Source organism: Elephantulus edwardii, unplaced genomic scaffold (assembly GCF_000299155.1).
Source record: "Elephantulus edwardii isolate Elephantulus edwardi_28Jun2011 unplaced genomic scaffold, EleEdw1.0 scaffold00238, whole genome shotgun sequence".
NCBI classification, from domain to species: domain Eukaryota; kingdom Metazoa; phylum Chordata; class Mammalia; order Macroscelidea; family Macroscelididae; genus Elephantulus; species Elephantulus edwardii.
Genome location: NW_006399988.1, coordinates 2,788,538 through 2,809,778, shown reverse-complemented (window position 1 = coordinate 2,809,778; position 21,241 = coordinate 2,788,538). Strand labels below are relative to the sequence as shown.

The 21,241-nt window shown below is 39.9% G+C and overlaps 1 protein-coding gene across 2 annotated transcripts in view; it reads left to right on the top strand.

Moving 5' to 3' along the window:
• Positions 1-21,241, top strand: part of DAPK1 (death-associated protein kinase 1) — a 265,295-nt gene that overhangs the window by 191,564 nt on the left and 52,490 nt on the right. For both annotated transcript variants that reach the window (XM_006898874.1, XM_006898873.1), the window contains exon 17: positions 5,974-6,072. In XM_006898874.1, the coding sequence (XP_006898936.1) occupies positions 5,974-6,072 (99 nt within the window). The remainder of the gene's footprint in view (positions 1-5,973; positions 6,073-21,241) is intronic.

Below are 21,241 nucleotides of genomic sequence, written 5' to 3'. Positions count from 1 at the left end.
ATTGACTTTCCTGCCGATTTGTGGTATTGAGAGGGAGTTGAACCCTTTGGACAGGAGGATTGCCAGCAGAGTGAGTGTAGTACCTTTAGGCACTTGTCGATGGAACCAAAGAGCAGTGACACTATGCCAAGCCACACAGAGGCCGAAAGAAGGCCCTGCAGTTGAGCAGGGAGAAAAGTACAACAATAAATGAATGGAAATCCAAAATCTCTGTAAATGTTCATTAAAATTATTAAAATAAAATCTAAAAAAAAAAAAAACCTTTAAAAAAAAAGAGAAGGCCCTGAAGTGAATATGGCAAAGAGTGGGATGCCTGCCTGTGGACATAGCTGAGAGTTGTCTTGGTCAGGAGCTGTCCTGATCTTCATACTGGCTCCTAAATTGTATAAATGCAGTATCCTACAACTTACAGTTTATTCATAATTTGTTACGATTCACTCAGCCCAATGCCTTTCCATATTCAATAAAACTCAGATATCTTTCAGGAAATCTCTGCTTTCAGATTCATATTGACATTCTCTAATCTTCAGAATTCAGCTTGTATTTCTGCAAGCTCTCTCTCGAAGTACTGTCCTAATTATTTTATAATAATAAAAAAGTATTTCTTTTTTATAATCTTCAGGAGGATTTTACTTGCATTATTAATGACATTATTTGTCAATTTCCAAATTCTATTGGATTCCTCTTTTTTCTTTGCCAAAGGCCCATATATGAATCCCCTCCATACAGTTGGCCAGGTCTTACCTGTCTTCCTCAGGTAAGTGAGCACATGCAGGGCCACATTTGTGTCCTGAAACACAAGAGTTGGTTTTCCATAAGTTCCTGGAGCCTTATTTGTTTACGGTCACTGCAGTTTGGACTTCTTCAAGTTCCTGGCTCTTAATGATATGCTGATTCTTGAAATTTTTCCTTGTTGACCACATCTTTTGGATAGAGTAACTCTGTACCATCTTTTTTTTTTTTTTGATGCTTACTGCATCATTCAAGCTTTTTCCCTTCGGGTCCTTTAGTGTTACACCCCAAGCCTTGAATTTGTTCTCACGTTATGTCAACTTGAGAAATACCAAGTATTTTATTCCTTTTTGGTTTTCTAATTCAAGGTCTTTGCACATTTCATTATTATACTTTACTTTGTCTTCTCTAATTTCCCTTTCAAATCTATTTATCCAACTTTTTCACTTCATTATTTCTTTGCTTTACTTTCTCTATGTTCAAGAGGAAGTTTCAGAGTCTCTTCTAACATCCATTTTTGTCCTTTCTTTCTTTCTGGTCTTTGAAATGACATTTTGCTTTCTTCATGCATCGTGTCCTTGATGTCATCCCATTGGTCATTGGTATATCAAATCTATTCTTGATATGGTTTTACATCTTTTGATTATGCAAAGGCATTCAACTTTCTGAACATATTATCAATAACATTGAGAATAATGGGAATTGCAGAACACTTAATTGTGCTCCTGTGGAACTGTACTCGAATCTAGAAGCAATCGTTTGAACAGAATAAGAGAATACTGTGTGGTCCAAAATGAGAAAAGGTGTACACCAGAGTTGTATCTTCTCTCCATACATATTCAGTCTGTGTGCTGAGCAAAGTGGCACCAGGATTGGAAGAAGACTTATTAGCAATCTGCATTATGCAGATGGCACAACTTTACTTGCTGAAAGGAGGATTTCAAGTACTTATGAAGATCAAATATGATAATTTTCAACATCAAGAGGGGGAAAAAATTCTCACAACTGTCAGCATTTTGACAGGTTGTGAAAGGACTGAAATTGTCAGTGATTTTATTTTACATGTATCCACTATCAACACCCATGGAAACAACAGCCAAGAAATCAAAAGATGCAACCTGATTGTGTGAAACGAATGTGAATGAATCTGGGTTTGCTGTGATGCTGAACCTTGTGCCATTGGGGTCCTAGATGCCATAATAGTTACCCGTGATGGCCAGTGTTTGGTGGAGCTCCCAGTTTAAGACAGGTTTGGAAGAAGGAGTGGCATCCACTTCCTAAACCACATGCCTCTGGAAACTCTATGAATTTAAGGAAACAACAATAGTTATAGAAAGGCTTCAGATCTTTTATTCATACGATTGCTATGAGTCATGCTCGACTCGATGGCAATTACCAATAGCAACATCACTAATATCACACACAAGCAAAATCTTACTGATGATTATCCAAAAACTACTACAACAGTACATCAGCAGACAACTACCAGAAATATATGCTGGGTTTAGATGAGGTCATGGCACTAGAGACATCTTCTTGTTGTTATGTGCCATCGAAGTCTCCTGACTGATAACATTTCTCTTTAGTACTCTGGAGAGGTCCTGGCATCAGATTTCCCTAAAGCAATTAATCTTTTTATTTTCTGGATCCTGGTACTAAGAGTGTTGATTGTGGAGCCGAGCAAGCTAAAGCTGTTAACAATTTAATGTCTAAAGGATCTTAGCTGAAAGCGGAGTGCCAGAGATTTGACTATGTATATCACAACAAATTGTGTCTCACAATTCTTGAGAACAGTGAGAATCCCAGAACACCTTATTGTGCTCATGTGAAACCTATACCAAGATCAGGAGGCAGTCATTAGAACAGATCGAGGAAACTGTATGGTTAGAAATCAGAAAAGGAGTGTGTCAGGGATGTATTCTATCTCTATACCTTTTCAATCTGTACACAGATTATTCTAGAGGCTGGACTTTATGAGGAGGAATATGATGTCAGGACTGGAGGAAGACTATTCAGCAACCTGAGTTATGGAGATGACACAACCTTGCTTGCTGAAACTGAGGAGGACCTGAAACATTTGCTGTGGAAAGTCAAAGACTGTAGTCTTAAATATGAATTGAAGCTCAAAATAAAGAAGACAAAGGTTCTCACCACTGGGATGATTTAGCAGCACCATGATGAATGGAGAAGAGAGGTTATTAATAATTTCATCTTGCTTGGCTTCATAATTAATACTCTTGGCACCAGCAGTTAGGAAATCAAAAGACAAACTGCACTGGGGAAGTCTTGTCTTGTCAGAGACCTCTCTAAAGTGCTAAAGAGCAATGTTGTCAGTCTGGAGTCTAAGGTGCACCTGATCCAGACCATGATCTTCACAGTTACTTGCTCTGCATCAGAGAGCTGGACAGTGACGAAGGATGACAGAAGAAGATTCGATGTCTTTTCAGTGTCTTTGTCGTGTTGGTGTATTGAACCTACCGTGAACTGCCAAAAGAACAAACAGGTTTATCCATGAGAGGGTGAAACCAGGCTGCTCCTTGGAGGCAAGGATTTAGAAGCTTTGTCTCACATACCTTGGGCATGTGGCCAGGAGGGACCAGTCCTTGGAGAAGGACATCATGCTTGGAAGGATGGAGGGGCAGCATAGGAGAGGAATAGATTGACTCAGTAACTGGAGTAATGAGGGTTGGTTTGTCAGAAACAGTGGGATTGGCTCGGGATAGGATAAGGTGCAGAGCTATTTTGCATAGGGTCACTATGAGTCATAAGTGGCTGAGTGGCACATAGCAACAACAACAAAATGTCAATTAAAGCATCTTGCATTATTCTCAAGGAGCGCTGGTGGCACAGTGGTGAAGCATTCAGATGCTAAGCATTCAGGTGCTTTGTTCTCGGGTGCTAAGTGAAAAGTCAGTGGTTCTGTCCACCCAGTTGCTCCATGAACAACAGATATGGCAATCTGCTTCTGTAACAATTTCACGAGGGAATTCTCTTCTGTCTTACAGGGTCACTGTAAGTCACAATTGACTCACCAGCAGCAGTTTTGGGTGTTGCCTTTTATTTCTCTAAACAAAATATAATCTCTGAAACAACCAAAATATAAATAACCCTGTTTACAAAGTGGGCTAAGGACTTTCCTGACCAGTGGGGCTTTTGAGCTCTGGCTCACACCTCCTTTTCACCAAAGAGGATGTTGAGATGGCCAACAAGCTCCTGAAAGGACTCTTAGCATCATGAGCCATTGCTGTATGTTGAGTCAACCCTGGCTTACAATCCTGTAGTTTGGAAGTTCCATGTGGGAGTACAAGGCCACCATCTCTCTGGGTGCCAGGAAGGAGCATGATCTACTGCAGACTGGCTGGTGGATTTGAATCACCAGCATTCCCTTAACAGTTCAGTGCTTAAACATTGTGCCAGCAGAATTCTTTGAATTACATATCACCAAACCCACTTTCATCAAATCCATTATGATTTACAGAAACCCTCCACTGTTTATCTGAGGCTGTAAATCTTTTGGAAGGAGGTGACAGAATGGCTGGTAGATTTAAACCTCTGAGCTTTTGGTTATCAGATAAGTTGTCCAGTTCACTACCAGAGTTTCTCCAATTTTTATTGTAACAACAAGGTGCCATCAAGTCAAGTTCAATCCACAGCAACCCTGTGAACAATAGATTTGAGCCCTTTCCTATTCTGTGCTGTCCTTATCATCTCTGGTACACTCGATCTCGTTTCTGCAGCCACTTTGTGAATTCACCTCACTGAGGGTCTTCCTCTATTTTGCTGACCCTCTACCTTTCTAAGCGTAATGTCCTTTTCAAAGTATGAGAGACGAAGCTTTGTAATCCTTGCCTCTAAGGGGCACTCTGGCTGCACCTTCTCGAAGACATACCTATTCTTTTGGCCAGTCCATGAGATGTTCAGTACTCTACTCCAACTCTGCAAATCAAAGGCATCAATCTGTCTTCTGTCCTCTTGATCCAGTTCTAACTTGTATAGCAGGTAATTGAAAAGACTATGGCTTGAATCAGGCACACTTCAGTCTTAAGGCTGACATCATTGCTCAGTAATGAGGCGAGGTCTATTCCCCACTGACTTTCCCAGTGTATATTGTCTTTTATGTCATTTCTTGACTGTTGGTATTAATGGTGTTGATTGTGGAACCAAGCAGGATGAAATCATTGACAGCTTCAATCTTTTCTTCACCTCTCCATGTATTAGCCCAGTGTTGAGAATCTTTGGGTTTTTTATATTGAGGTGTAACTCATATTGCAGGCTGTAGTCTTTGATCTTCTGCAGCAAGTGTTTCAAGTCTCCTCATTTTCAGCAAGCAAGTTTGTGTCATCTGCATGATGCAGGTGTTGATTATTCTTCTTCCGATCCTGATGACAAAAGAACTCATGCCTTTGAATTGTGTTGGTGAAGAGTGTTGAATATCTCATGGATTGCCAAAGAAACAAACAAGGCTGTCTTGGAGGAAGTGCAAACAGGGTGCTCCTTAGAAGCAAAGATGTATGTACTTTGGATGTGTTGTCAGGAGAGGCCAGTTCTTGGAAAAAGATACCATGCTGGGAAAAGTGGAGGGTCAGAGAAAGCAAAGATGACCCTAATGAGGCAGATTGGCACAGTGACCATAAAAACAGGCTGGAGCATGGCAGATAGTGTGATGATGGCACAAAATAGAGCAGGTTTAGATTCCCAGGGTCAATAGGAGTCTTAATAGGCACCACACATAGTCACCACATAGGAACCAAAGATAACGGTTACTAAGAGAGGGAGGAAGAGAAGGGACATTTTTGTTTGGGTGGCTTTGTATGGTGATGGAATGTTTTGGTGAGGACAGTGATAAAAGTGGTGCAACATGTCAATGTCACTGGAAGTATGTTGAACAACAGCTAAGACAGCTTTTTCCTGACTAGACCATCTTCAGTTAACTTCCAATCCTTCTCCCCTTACTTACTGTATCTTAATTTGATGTGTAGTGTCATCTTTCAGCCAGCAGAGCAGGACATTTCATTACCTTGTAATGAGGTTCCCATTCTTGTTCTGAAGTCAACCTTTTAATTATAAAAAATACTGAAAACCTGCTCACCTTATCTGCCTCAGTAGATGGCTCCTTTCTGCAGAAGTGGGGGGACCAGCTCCTCTTTTTTCTGGTGCATCCCAGGCACCTTCCATAATGCTGCATCTATGGAAAGTACTTTCTCATTAGCAACAATAATGATCTTTCTTTTTTCTTCCCAGTACGGCCGGACCCCTCTACATCTTGCTGCCAACAACGGGATTCTGGATGTGGTCCGGTATCTCTGTGTGGCTGGTGCCAACGTGGAAGCCCTCACTTCAGTGAGTAGAACCCTAGTTCTTTCCTCAAGAGAAAACCTTCAAGATCTTTTGCTTCAAGAGCAAAAGAGCAAAGATTGCCTGGCAACAGCATTCCCGCAGCATTCTAAAGCAGGCAGGCTACTATTAAGCTTTAACTCCTCCATTGCAGTTATATAAACCTTTGCCCACACTAACTCAGTGTAATGTCTAATTAAAGTTTCCTTTGACTCCAGGGCACTGAGGAGCCCTGGTGCATCGAACTGAAAGCAGTGTCTTTTGGAGTGAAGAGCAGTGCCCACATTCGCCTGCGTTGACTGGGTGACCTGCTCTCATTTGACATAAGAGCTACTCTCTGGATCAAAAAGTCCAGCTAGGCCGGCAGGTTATTTTTGGATGTGACTTCAGTTCTCATTGTTTGCCATTGCAACTTCCCATTTTAGACCTCCTTGCAAACTCATCGATTCAGATTCTGTGAAATACCAAAGACAGAAAATTATCAACTCGTAAGAGAAGTTTTCTATTATATTGCTGTAGTAGAATAATACAACAAGAGTTGTTTCTGGCCCAACTGTGGCCTAACTCTTCATTCTCCAGACTCGTTGGGGAAAGCAAGATGTTCCTGAACCTCTCAGATTAGAATTTTGCCAGCAGAGCATTTTTCTCCAAGGAGAACATTGTTTTAAAAATAGCAACCAACTTGAGCTAAAGATAAAGTTTGATTTCTTTGAGTTTGCTAGACGAGTGCTCTTTGCCTAGTCTATAGAGAGTTATGGTGTCACCCCAAAGGCTACACCTCTATAATGATTCAAATCCACCAGCTTCTCCATGAGAGAAAGGTGTGTAATCTTCTGTGTGATTTAGAGCTTTGACAACCCTCTGGAGGGTCAGCTGTGAGTCAGTTCCTACTCAATGGCAAATGCAAGTTTAAATAGTAGAGGGGCTGGCAAACTATGGCCTAGGGGTCAAATCTAGCCTCCTGTTTATTTTTGTAAAAGACGTTTTCTTGGAATACAGCCACATCCATTTCTTTATGGATTGTCTGTGGGGTTTCACTGGACAAATCTGCTGTCACGGATCTCTTATGCATATGTACACTCTAAATTAAGAACTTCAAACTCAATACTCTCTGAAGACTCACTGCTGAAGGGTCAGGATGTCAGTTTAAAGACTCAGGTGCATCTGACTCGAGCCATGGTATTTTCATTAGCTATTTGTGTTTGTGAAAGTTAAACAATGCCTTTTGAATTTTGCAAGGCCAAAAGAAAAAAACAAATCTTCCGTGGAGGAAGTATAGTCATGGTATATATAGTATAGTCAAGTATAGTCATTAGATATTGTTGTTGTTAGGTACCATTGTACTGTGAACAACAGATCTGAACCTTGTCCTATCCTATGCCATATTCACACTTCCTGATACCCTAGAGTCCACTGCAGCAGTTACTATGTCCATCCTCCTAGTAAAGGGTCTTCCTCTCCTTAACCAACTCTCCACTCTTCCCAGCATCATGTCCCTTTCCAGAGAATAGCCCCTGCTAGCAACATGTCCAAAGTATGTGAGGCGAAGACTCATCATTCTTGCCTCCACCAAGTACTCTGGCTGCACCTTCTCCAAGACATATCTGTTGTTCTTTTGTCCATTCATGGGATGTTTAATGCTCTTCTCCAACATCATAGCTCAAAGGCATCAATTTTTCTTTGTCATCCGTATTCACCGTCCAGCTCTTAAATGCATAGCAAGTGATTAGAAAACCATGGCCTGAATCAGACACACCTAAGTCCTCAAAGTGACATCATTACTCCTCAATAATTTGGAGAGGTCTCTAACTGCCTGCTTGCCCAGTGCAATACATCTCCTTATTTTCTGACTACTGGTTCCAGGGGTGTTAATTGTGGATTAAACTAAGATGAAGTTGTTGATGGTTTCTAACAGCTCATTAGATGAGGAGATGCCAGTCCTTGGAAAGGGACATCATGCTGGGAAAAGCAGAGAGTCAGAGAAGGAGAAGACGACCCTCAGCAAGATGGATTGACACCTATTGAAGAACTTTGCAGCACTGACTATATAATGGGCATAAACACAGGTGTTGTGAGGATGGCACAGGATCAGGCAGTGTTTCAAGCTGTTGTCCGTAAGGCTGTGATGACTCAGAATCATCTCAGTAGCACCTGCTAACAATAACATGGCCACTTCCCTGAGTAACTGACAGAGAGCATATTGCCCACAGAGCCTCAACTTATTCTGGCACTTCACACCATTTACCAGCTCCTCTTTTGCTCATTGAGCATACTAGTGTCCCTTCCAGCGCATGTGCACAGACTAAAGCCCAGTTACCACCAGTGTTCCACATGAGACCAGTCTCTCTACAGGCATCTCCCCACCTCTCACGCACCCACACATTAAATGACATGCGAGGACCTACTAGGCCAGATGTTCCTTCATTAACTCCTGTGCAGTGACTTCAGTGGAGGACATGTCGTGTCATCATAGAGAATTTATACACATTTGTATGAGGAAAAACAAGCCTTCTAATGGTACCATATTAGAAAACAGTGAAATGAAAGAGGGAAAACTAAAGAGACTGAAGAGATCACTGGGGAAGTTGCAAGGGAGGGATGAACTGATGGTGTGTGTTATACTGTGTTACTACGTTATACGTTATACGTTATACTGTGTGACACTGTGACGGGGATCACCTAACATTGCACATTTGTCACTGCCTGTGGTGCAACACGAGTGAGCCCTGAATGGGAACCCAAAACTTTAGAAATGATGAAGTAGCAGTAATTGGCTCATCAATTGTACCAAATGTGTCCCAAGAAAGCGATGTTCATTTTAAGAGGAATTGTGTTTGGTGGAGGCTCCATAGGAGACTGCTGCTTTCTACAGTTGTTACCTCTGTGGCTGTTACTGACATCTTTGCAGCCACTCTCTTACTCCTCAGGTTCCCTAAGTGCATCATCTCACTCTCATGCCTTGACCATAGCTGCTCAGTGAGACACTCTTCCTTCCAGAGGCGGTGCTCCCCAGGCACTGGGAGTCTGCGCACGAGCCTCATGTGAGCTCTCATGCACCTGTTGGAGTATAAGCTCTGTACCAGGCACGGGCTCAGAACCGAGAATGTGAACTGGAACAAGCAGGCGTGGGTGCACAGGGATTAGTGGGCGAGCTGTGAACCGAAGAACTCCAGCGTTCCTCAATATGGTATGTGTGGTGAAGGGAGAGGATCGCTTACTGAAGGACTTTAAGAGGACATAAGAGACTTGACTGCGGAAGTCTGTTTACCTAAAGCTTGAAGAGTGAGGAGTTATAGATGGACAGTGAGAGTGAGAAGCATGTGAAGGAACTCAGTGAATTCCGGAAACTGAAGAAAGAACAGTGGGTTGGAGAACAGACTAGAAAGCAACACCCTCTTGTGATGGGAGAAGCCCTGGGGGCTGTATGTGCAGAGCACGTTAAGATATGGGTTTTTGTGTTACCAGCAGTGTGACGCCATTGAAGGTTCAAGGAGGGGTAATGTCTTCAACCTCAGCTCTGCAGTCAGAATACTTGCCACCTACATCATTTTCAAGTTCTTGGCAGCCACAGTTAGGTCAAAGAAACAGATGAAATCCATGCCAATAGTCTGTATGATAACAAAAATATCATTCCAACCTGCAGTCAGCATTTAGAAATTATTGATGAGATATTTACATTCTTTGTTTTGTACCGATCTTGATTTCATTTCACAGCAAACCCCATGTGTGAGAGTGGAACTGCTCCTCAAGGTTCTGTTGGCTGTAATTTTCACAAAAGCAAATTACTAGGCCTTTTCTTCTGAAGCTTTGTTGAATAGACTCAAATTGTCAACCTTTAAGCTCACAGGCAGGTGAAACTACTTGCTACACCTTTTGTTTTGCACTAAGTCTTGGAAAGTTGGTGTGTCGTTTACATGTAGAACATGCTTACTGAGCCAGCCCCTTTTTCCCAAGCTGAACAGTTCTGAGTGGGGAGAAGCAGTGGCTTCCTGAGCCAGGCCGGACTCACCAGGTCACTGGCATCATCTGAACAGGCACATGTTTGCTCAGCTTTGAAGTAGCCCTTGGCTCCATAGCACCCTCCTTCCATCACTTTCTCTCTCCCATCCCGTTCTCAAACAGGGTAATGTGGAAAAAGAAATACTCTTGATACCAAGGACCACATTTTATTTGCTTGCCTCCTCTCTCTGTTCCACCTAACTCACACTGATCACCAACACCTGGCCCTCTTACCTACCAGACCTTCTAATAAAACAAGCACAGCTTTTCAAACTCCACATAGAAGGGCTGCATACGGTTATTATCATGAATTTAAAAGTAGTTAAAATGGAAAAGCTTTTAAAATACATTTGACCATGATAAAATGATTTAAAAAGCAAAATAAATATACTGCTAAAATGGATGGTTATTATAAGAACAATTCCTTTGCACCCTCATTCAGGTTAAAAATAGGATTTTCCTGGAGGCCCCATGTGCCCCGTGCCTACCACAGTTCTTGTTTCTGCCGTTCAGCTTCACAGTGACCCTTTGTGTACTCTTCCCCAAGCACCTTTGCAAGCTTCTTGCTCAAGTGCCAGCAGCTTCTTTTATCCACTTCATTTCTTAGGGAAGTTTTAGGTTTACAGAGAAGTTACACAGAAAGTGCAGCATTCATCCATGGCTATTCATACATACATACATACATACATACATACATACATACATCCATAGTTCATCCATAGTTCATCCATACCATCCCATACCTACCTTCATCTATCCTCCAGTTAGAGATCATGTATTGATTACTTTTGATGACACAACACTGATGTTAACATTTTTTTATTTACCTCCTGGCCTCCATGTTGGTAGTTCAAACCCTGTGGTGCTGCAGCCAAAGCCCTCACCCACTTTCCCATGGAAGTTGTGGGGAAAGCAGACTACCATGCAGCACTGCTGAGTAATGCACGAGACCACCATGAAAATGGAAAATGACCCAATGGCAACAGATTATTTCGTTGTTTATGTTCATTCTTTTGTTTTGTATGGTCCTGCCATTTCTGACAGATGCATAATGCATCTATCAGCATTATGGGGTCACACAGAGTGGGTGTGCTGCCCTGGGACACCTGAGCTCCACCTCTTCTCCCTCTGTCCACTCCATTTCACCTGCAACCACTCATCTCCTTGTCTCCATGTGGTTGCCTTCTTCACAATGTATTACTGTAATTTTACAGTATGCAGCCTACAGGACTGCCTTCTTTCCGTTAACAATTCCTCAAGTAACCCTCCTAAATTTGAAGAGTAGATTTGATACATTGCATATCAGAAACTAATAACCAGGTGAATTGTAGGCGGACATCATACATAACAAAATCAGTAAATCAGTAATCACAGCATCAGTACAGGTCAGTAAAAAACAGGAGAAAAATAAAATACCAAAATGGATGTTAGAAGATAATCTGAAACCTACTCTTCAGCATACACAAGACAAAGTGAAGGGAAAGAAATAATGAACAGAGCTGAGCATATTTCCAAGGGCAGCTCAGTAAGACAGCAAAAGTATTATAAGAAAATGTGCAAATATCTGGAGCTAGAAAACCCAGAAAGAAGAACACATATAACATTTCTTTTTTTTTTTTAATATTTTTTTTATTGGGAAAAACATATTGGGGGTACAAGGAGGTGAGGGTTGGGGGCAGAAGGGTGAGGATGGTCCAGGATTCAGTTGCAGAGCTGCACAGTTTGGTCGGTGGGGGGAGCAGGTGAAGGAAATAATGAGGGTCCAGTGGGGACCAGGTGCTACAGAGGAATGACAAGCATTTTCCAATAGTAATTAAACCAACACATATAATTTTTCTAAAGCTGAAAGAACTGAAGAACAAATTGAAGCCCCAAGGTGTAATATGGGGAAATTCTATGGAAAAATCGTGAATTATACAGGAAATACCAAAAGATAGAAGAATTATAGAGTCAGTGTATGAAAAAGAATTGTCCAAAACCGAAACATTTCAGGAAGTAAAATATACTCAAGAACCAATAATACTGAAGGAAAAATTTCAAGCTACAATGAAGGTATTAACAACAAATAAGGTTCCAGGACTTGGTAGAATTTCAGTTGAGATGTTTCGACAAACAGATGAAACCCTGGACATGCTCAATAACCTATGATGAAAAGTTTAGAGGACAGCTGCTTGGCCAACTGATTGGAAGAGGTCATATTTGTTCCCATTCACACACACACACAGGAAAAAAAAAGGTGATCCCACAGAATGTGGAAATTGTAAAAAAATATATTACTACTATCAGACATAAAGTCTTGCTGAAGATTTTAAAAATAACTAGAGCAGTACATCCATGTGGAACTTCCAGAAATGCAAGGTGAACTCAGAAGAGGTCATGAAACAGGAATAGAATTGCTGATATTAGATGGATCTTAACTGAAAGCAGAGAATACCAGAAAGATGTTTATTCATGTTTTATTGACTATGCAGGGGCATTTAACTGTGTGAATCATAATAAATTAAGGTTAACATTGAAAAGAATGGCAATTCTGGAGCACCTAATTGTGCTCATGAAAAATCTGTACATAATCCAAGAATTCAGATAGATTAAGGGGATACAGAAAAGGTATATATGAGTGTTGTATTCCTTCTCCATATCCGTTCAGTCTGTATGTGAACCAATTAAGTTGAGAAGCTGAACTATGCAAAGAAAAATGTGGCATAAAGATTGGAGGAAGACTTATCAACAACCCACATTATGCAGATGAGACAACTTTGCTTGCAGGAAGTTAAGAAGCCTTGACACAAATATTGAAGAAGGTCAGAGATTACAGCCTTCAATATGGATTACATCTTAACATCAAGAAAACAAAAATTTTCACTAGTGGGACCAATAGGTAACATCATCATGGCTGAAGAAAAGATTGAAAGTGTCAGTGATTTTATTTTACTGGGCTCCGTAATCAGACCCCATGGAAGCAGCAGTTAAGAAATCAAAAGACATGGTACATTGGGAAAATCTGTTGCTAAGATCCTTGCAACGATGTCAATCTGGAGACTAAGGTGTGCCTGATAAAGAACAAGTCTTTGCAATTACTTGCTATGCATCAGAGAGCTGGACAATGGCTAGGGATGGTAGAAAGAGAGTTAATGCCTTTGAGCTGTGATGCTGGAGAAGAGTATTGAATATTACCATGGACTGCTAGGAGAGAAAACAAGTTCGTCCTGGAGAGGGTGAAGCCAGGATGCCCCTTGCAAGCAAGGATTCTGAAGCTCTGTCTGACATATTTTAGGCATGTTGCAAGGTAGGATCAGTCCTTTGGAGATGGAAGACGTCCTTGGGAGGGTGGAGGGACAGTGCGGGAGAGGAAGACCCTCAATGAGATGGATTGATCCAGTCACTGGGGTAATGGGGTTAGATGTGTCTGAGTCAATGAGATTGGCAAGGGATAGAGCAGTGCTTAGAGCTGTTGTACATAGGGTTGCTATAACTGGCAAGTGATTTGTTGGCACATAACAACAACAAGGTCCTTGTTAAACTGCCAAAAAGAAAGAATGTCATTTTAAGTACTAACCTGTGCCTGGACACAAGCTAACGTATTTTCAGTTGTTTTACATGATGTGAAAATTGGACAATAAGGAAAACTCAAGAACTGATGCTTTTAATTATTGTGTTGATGAAGAGTATAGCATATCGCCAATGGACTGGACAAAGAAACAACAAATCTGTCTTGTAAGAAATGCAACCAGAGTGCTCTGAAGAGGCATGGATGGTGTATCTTGTCTTATCTGCTCTGGGCATGTTGATGGGAGACATGAGTCCTTGGAAAAGGACATCATAGTGGAAAAAGTAGAGGGTCAGAAAAAGAGGAAGATCCTCATTAAGATGGATTGGAACAATAACTGAAACAATGAGTGTGAGTGTGGTGAAAGTTGGGAGGATGATACAGGATAGGACAAACTTTCAAACTTTAGTTTGTAGGATTTCTTTTAAATTACAGTAGACTAGTTGACACCTCTGGAAGCAGGAGCAGCATCCACTTCCAAAATGGCTTGCCTCCAGAAACTCTATATATGAACAGTGCTCAGGCCTTTCGTTCTTAGGGTCACTATGAGTCGTCTACGACTCGACAGTACTTCTAACAACAACAAACAACAAGTTGACACCTAGCAAAACCCACCATTTGTTTTCTTCTTTTTTAATTGGCTTGCGTATAAAAATGTATATACAATGTGTTTCACACTATTTTTTACTCACATTGTGTTTCATACAATTATTCTTATGCATTATGTTTTATATAATCAGTCACCATTGGGCCTTGCCCATCTTTATCCTGTCTTTTCACCCAGATCCTTCCCATTTACTTCCCCCTTTCTACCCACCAAACTGTGCAACCCAGTGGTTTCACCCCTACCTATTCTCCCCCCTACACTCCCCCTCCCCTTGAGTACCCATACATGATTTACTAGTTATCCTTCTGTTTTTACAATAATGCTTTTATGTAGTTTTGTCCTTATGAGACTCCGTTGGTTCACTCAGCATAATGCTCTCCAGCCTCTCCCAAGTTAAATAGTATTTTTCAAAATTGTTGCTCCTGAGTGCTGCATAGTATTCTGTTGCAAGAATGTACCACAGTTTTTCAAACCATTCAATTGTGGTTGAAATTTTTTGGCTGTTTTCATGTTCTTGCAATGGTGAATAATGCTGCTATGAAATGGGTGTACAAATCTCCATTTGTGTCTCAGTTCTAATTTGCTTGGGGTATGAGTAATAGTAGAATAGTTGGAGTTTCTTTGTTCAACTCTTTTTTTTTTTACTAATTACCTTTGAGAATAATTTTTTTAAATAATGCCTCCATTTTTTAATTGATATTTTAATGAAATCTTTTAATACGTTGCTGCACACTTTTTAAATTGATGACCGTGCTTAGAAACACATTTACCATCATTTGCGGCAACGTGTTAAAGAACTTGTACTATGCAGCTCTTATTCTGGACTCTTGGCATGCCAATGATACTTAATCATCTATTCCATTTATACAGTTCTCTCCCTCATCTGTTTTAATGCTGTGTATGTTATTTATCCCTCTTTTCTTAATTTCCTCCAACCTCCTCTTTTACAACAGTGGCATTATGCATTATTTGTCTTTTAGTGACTGAGATATTTCACTCAGCATAATGTTCTCCATGGTCACCCATTTTATATAATATTTCATGAGTTCTTTGTTTTTCAGTGCTGCATAATATTCCACTGTATGACTATACCACAATTTCTCTATCTAGTCATTTGTTGATGGGCACTTGGTTTGTTTCCGACTCTTTGATATTGTGAACAAAGCAGCAGTAAACTTGGGTGTGCATATATCTGCTTGGGTGGCAGTTCATTCCTAGTAGTGGAATTAATGCATCAAATGGTATTTCTATTTGCAACTTTTTTAGAAAGTGCCATACTGCCCTCCAGAATAGTTGCACCATTTTAGACTATCCCAACAGTGAATAACGGTTCCAAGTTCTCTATAACCTAACCAGCATTTGTTGTTTGCTGCTCTGTTGAATTTTGCTATTCTTACTGGGGTGAGAGGATATCTCAGTTGTTTTGATTTGTATCTCTCTTAGAGTCAGGAATTTTGAACATTTCTTTGTGTGTGTGTTTGCCATCTATGGTGAAGTATCTGTTCATATCCTGTGTCCATTCATTTTGCATTTGGATTATTGAACCTTTATCTTGTTGTGGTGCATAAGTATTCTCTAAATTGTAGATGTAAGTCCCTTATCTGACATGTCATTACCAAATATTTTTTTCCCAGTCTGTGACTTCCCTTTTGACCCTGTTGGAGAAGTTTTTGGTTGTGCATAGGGATTTGATTCGAAGGTCCCATTCATCTATTTTATCCTCTCCTGGTTGTGGATTTTTCAGCATTCTTGGAAGACTGTTGTTGTTGTGGATTAGGGCTTCTAGAGTTCTTCCAGGTTTTTCTCTGATGAAGTTTATAGTCTATTATAGGTCCTTGATCCACTTTGAGATGGTTTTTGTGTATTGGGTGAGGTGTGGGTCTTGCTTGAGTTTTCTGCAGATGGTTTTCCAATTTTTCCGACACAATTTGTTAAAAAGACTCTTGTTTCCCCGTTTAACTGCTTTCATCTCCTTGTCAAAAATCAGTTGACCATGGGTAGATGGTGTGATTTCTGGGTTCACAATTCTATTTCGTTGATCTCTGTGTCTGTCATTGTACCAGTACCGTGCTGTGTTGACCACCAAGGCAGTGTAGTAGGATTTGAAATCAGGGAATGAGACGCCTTCTACCTTGTTTCTCTTTCTAAGGAGTGCTTTGCTTATTTGGGGTCCCTTTCCATTCCAGATGAAATTGAAGATTGCCTTTTCCATCTCATTGAAAAATGGAATTAGTATTTATGTTGGGATTGCATTGAATGTGTAGATTGATAGGATTGTAGTTTTCACAATACATGAGCAAGGTATATTCTTCCATTTCTCCTCATCTCTTTTTGTTTCATATAGTGATGTTTTGTAATTTTCTTTTACTAGATCCCTTGAGTTTCTAGTTAGAATACTCCCAAGGATTTAATTTTGTGATTAGCAATTATGATGGGTATTGTTATTCTTAGCTCCAGTTCCATATTTTCTTTGTCCCTGTTGAGAAATCCAGTTGATTGTTGTATTTTGATCTTGTATTCTGCCACTTTGCTGAATTGGTCAACTATGTCCAGTAGTTTTCTTGCTGAGTCTTTAGAGTTTTCTAAGTTTACTGTTATATCATCTGCATATAGAGATAATTTTACCTCCTCTTTGCCAATTTGGATACTTCATATTTTCTTCTCTTATTGCTACTGCTAAGACTTCTCATACAATATTGAACAGGAGAGGTGACAGTGGGAATCCTTGCCTAGTTCCTAGTCACAAACCTCTCCATTGAGAACAATGTTGGCTATCAGCTTTGTGTATGTACTTTTTTACTATGTTAAGGAAATTCCCTTCTATTTCTATTTTGTTGAGTGTTTTGATCAGGAAAGGGTGTTGGATTTTGCAAAGGCCTTTTCTTTGTCAGTTGATAGGATCATGTCGCTCTTGTTTTTTGCTTTGTTAATGTGATGAATTACATTGAATGATTTTCTTATGTTGAACCATCCTTGCATACCTGTTATGAATCCCACTTGGTCATGGTGAATTATTTGATGTATTATTGGATTCTATTGGCCAAGATTTTATTCATGATTTTTTCATCTATGTTCATGAGAGATACTGGCCTGTAGTTTTCTGTTTTGGTGGTGTCTTTACCTAGTTATGGTATCAAGGATATGTTTGCTTCATAGAATGAATCTCAGAGAATTCCATCTTTTTCTATTTTCTAAATTAGTTTATGTAGAATTGGTGACAGTTCTTCTCTGAGTGTTTGATAAAATTCACTTGTTAATAAACCATCTGGTCCAGGACATTTTGGCTGGAAGTTTTTTGTTACCTCTCCAATTTCTTCTTTTGTAATGAGTCTGTTCAGGTGTTCAATTTTGGTTTGTATCAGTTTAAGTAGTTTGTGATTTTCTAAATATTTGTCCATTTCCTCTGGGTTTTCATATTTGTTTGAGTGTGGTTTTCAATTATATTCCATTGTTAACATTTTTATTTTATTTGGTTCCTTTGTGACATTCCTTCTTTTCTTTTGTTAGTTTAGTTTTACTAGTGGTTTGTCAATTTTATTGACCTTTTCAAAGAACCAATTCTCAAGTTTGTTGATGGTTTCAGTTTTTCAGTTTTCTATTTCATTTATTTCTGCCTGAATTGTTATAATTTAATATTTTTTTAGAGGGTGTCAGGTTTTCTTGCTGTTCTTTTTCAATTTGTTGTAGACATTGAGTTAGAGAGTCAATGGTCAGTTTTTCCTGACTTTTAATGTGTTTGCTTATTGCTATAAATTTACCTCTACTTACTGGTTTGGCTATTTCCCAGAGGTTTTGGTGAGTTTTGTTTTCATTGTCATTTGTTTCAATAAACTTTTAAGTTCATTTTTTGTGTCTTCAAAGGAGATCCAACAGTGTGGAAATTATCAAACAGTATCATTGATATCACATGGACACAAGGTCTTCTGAAGATTATCTTAAAACAACTGGAACAGCACATCAACAGAGAACTTCCAGAAGTGCAGGCTGGTTTTAGAAGGGTGGACAACAACTAGGGAGGATAGAAGGAGAATTGATGCTTTTGAGCTGTGGTGTTGGAGAAAAGTATTGAACATACCATGGACTGCTAAGAAAACAAACAGATTCACCATAGAGAGGGTTAAACCAGGCTGCTCCTTGGAGGCAAGGATTCTGAAGCTTCGTCTGACATACTTTGGACATGTTGCAAGGAGCAACCAGCCCTTCGAGAGGGACGTCATGCTTGGGAGGGTGGAGAGACAGTACAGGAGAGGAACACTCCACTAAGAGGTAGATTGATTCAGTGACTCGGGTAATAGGGGTGGGTGTGTCAGAGACAGTGAGGTTGGCACAGGATAGAGCAGGGTATAGTGCTGTTGTACATAGGGTTGCTATAAGTTACAGGTAACTTGACAGCTTATAACAACAACAGCAACAGTACCCACTCATGGTCAAGCAAGTTGTTGTTCAGCTTCCAAATGTATGGGTTTTTTCCGCCTTTATCTTTTATAGCATTGTGGTCTGAGAAGATGCTTTGTATTATTTCTATGTTTTTTTAATTTATTGATTCTTGTGTCCTAAAATGTGATCTATTCTGGGGAACATTGGAGAAGTTATACTGTTCTTTTTGGGGTGTATTAACCTATAAATATCTATGAGACCAAATTGGTTTATTGTATGGCTTAAGTCTCCAGCATCTTTGATTTTTTTTTTTTTTCTGGTAGTTCTATCTTTTTGTGAGAGTGGTGTATTGAAGTCTCCAACTACTGTAGTACTGTTGTCTATTTCCTTTTTCAGTTTTATTAATGATTCTTTTATATATTTTGCAGGTCTTTCAGTTGGTGCATGGATATTTATTATTTTTATGTCTCCTTGTTCTTTTGACCCTTTAATCATTATGTAGTGACCCACCTTGTCCTTTATGATGGTTTTTGCATTGAAATCTAGTTTTTCAGAGATTAATATCACTATTACTTTTTTTTGGTTGCCATTTGTCTGGTATATTTTTTTCCCCACCCTTTTATTTTTAGTCTTTCCTTTTCTTCTTCTTTCAGGTGTGTCTCTTATAGATGTATATGGATGGATATGTGTATTGATGGATTTGGGGGAGGCGTTCATCTAATCTGCTACTCTTTTTCTGCATTTAAACCATTTACATTTAGTGTGATTATTGAGAGGCAAGGTTTTATTGCTATCATTTTGTTGAGTTCTTTTTGATGTTATTACTAGTTATTTTGGTCCATCGGGCTTCCTGTGGTACTTCTGTAAGAAGGACGTCTCTCAGTGTTTCCTGTGACACTGGTTTTGTTTTTCCAAACTCCCTTAGGTTCTGTTTTTCTAGGGATATCTTGATCTCACATATTTGGTGGACAATTTTTCTGGGTACATTATTCTTGGTTGACAGTTATGTTCTTTGAGTGTTCAATATATGTCATTTCACTGTCTTTTTGATCACATGGTTTCTGCTGTGACATCTGCACTTAATCTTAATTGCTCTCCCTTATAGGTTACACTTTGTTTCTCCCTTGCTACTTTCAAAATTCTCTTTTTATCTTTGGTCGTAGCTAATTTGACTATAATATCTCTTGGTGTTTGTATTTGGAAGTCTATTCTTTATGATGTTTGCTCAGCTTCTTGAATATATATTCTCTCATTCTTCATTATGCCTGTAAAGTTTTCTTCTCATAATTGTTCCACAACTTTTCCAGTGCCTTTACTTCCTTCTTCCTGTTGTGGAATTCCAGTTATGTGCATGTCATTTTCAAGATGGTGTCACACATTATTCTTATGATTTCTTCTTTTTCCTCCTTTTTTGAGTCTGCATTTTGTTCTAGCAGATTAGTGGTGACAATTCTGTCTTCTATTTCGCTGGTTCTGTGTTCCATCTCTTCAACTCTGTTCATGTGTCCCTCCATCATGTTGACAGCATCTGAAACATTGGACCTCATATTTTGGTTTATGGTTTTTCCATTCCCTCTATTGTCTCATTTGTATTATCTGCATTGTTTTGGATTTTTTAAAGCTCTTCCTGGTTTTTTATTGCAATGTCTTATAATTTTTCAAGTTTGTCTTTCACTCATTTAACATATTCAATCATTGTTCTTTTAAATTCTGTGTCAGAAAGTTCCATCAGACTTTCTGGCTTCAGGATATCCATTGAAACTGTGTCACTCCTTAGGAGTAACATCTTGCTTATCACATTGTTGTGGTAGAGTTTTTCTCATCTGAGGTGATAGCAAGTTCTTCATCTGAAGTCACTGCTTCAGAAGAGGGTAGGACAGCTACCCTGCCTGGGTTTCTCTTTGCCTTCTGATCCAAGGGAAGATCTGTTTTAGTTCAGTAGAGAAAAGGTCTGTGAAAGTAACCTCCTGTCAGACAGCTGCCACAGTTAAGGTAGCCCAAGGCGCTCCAGGCTAAAGGCTGTTGATGGACTGAACATGAGGAGATGCTAGGCAGAGTGTGGAGACCTGATTGGAAAACCAGGAAGCCTTAGTTTTCCCTTCAAGAAACCGATCCAGCTGTCTCGCTTCCTTCTGATTGAGCTTAAGGTGTCCCATGTGATCCAGCCAAACAGCAGTGACCCCCTCTAAAGTACCTCAAGTTCCAGTGTTTCTCCCATACAGTTCAGCTCCCGACACGGGTGTCGGCATCTGGAACAGAGAGTCCCTGGTGTGGGACATTGGTGTCCAAACCAGATTTCTGGGTGCTGACCAGCAGTGTCAGGACTGGAGTTCCCTGCCTGGAGTGTTGGCCTTGGGACCATAGTTCTGGGCACAGGGCATTGGTGTCAGGACCAGAGTTCTGGGTGCAAGACATTGACCTCAGAACCTGAGTTCTGGGCACAGGGAAGCAGCCTATGTTCAACATTTTTAGGCAATGCCAAAGTCGTTGTACAATATTGACATACTAGACATTGGTGAGATGAGATGGATTGGCATGGGGCATTTTGAGTCGAATGACCATATGATATATTACTCTGGAGATGAAAAGGTGAGGAAAAATGGAGTTGCTTTCATAGTTAAAAAAGTCATTGCTAGATCCATCTT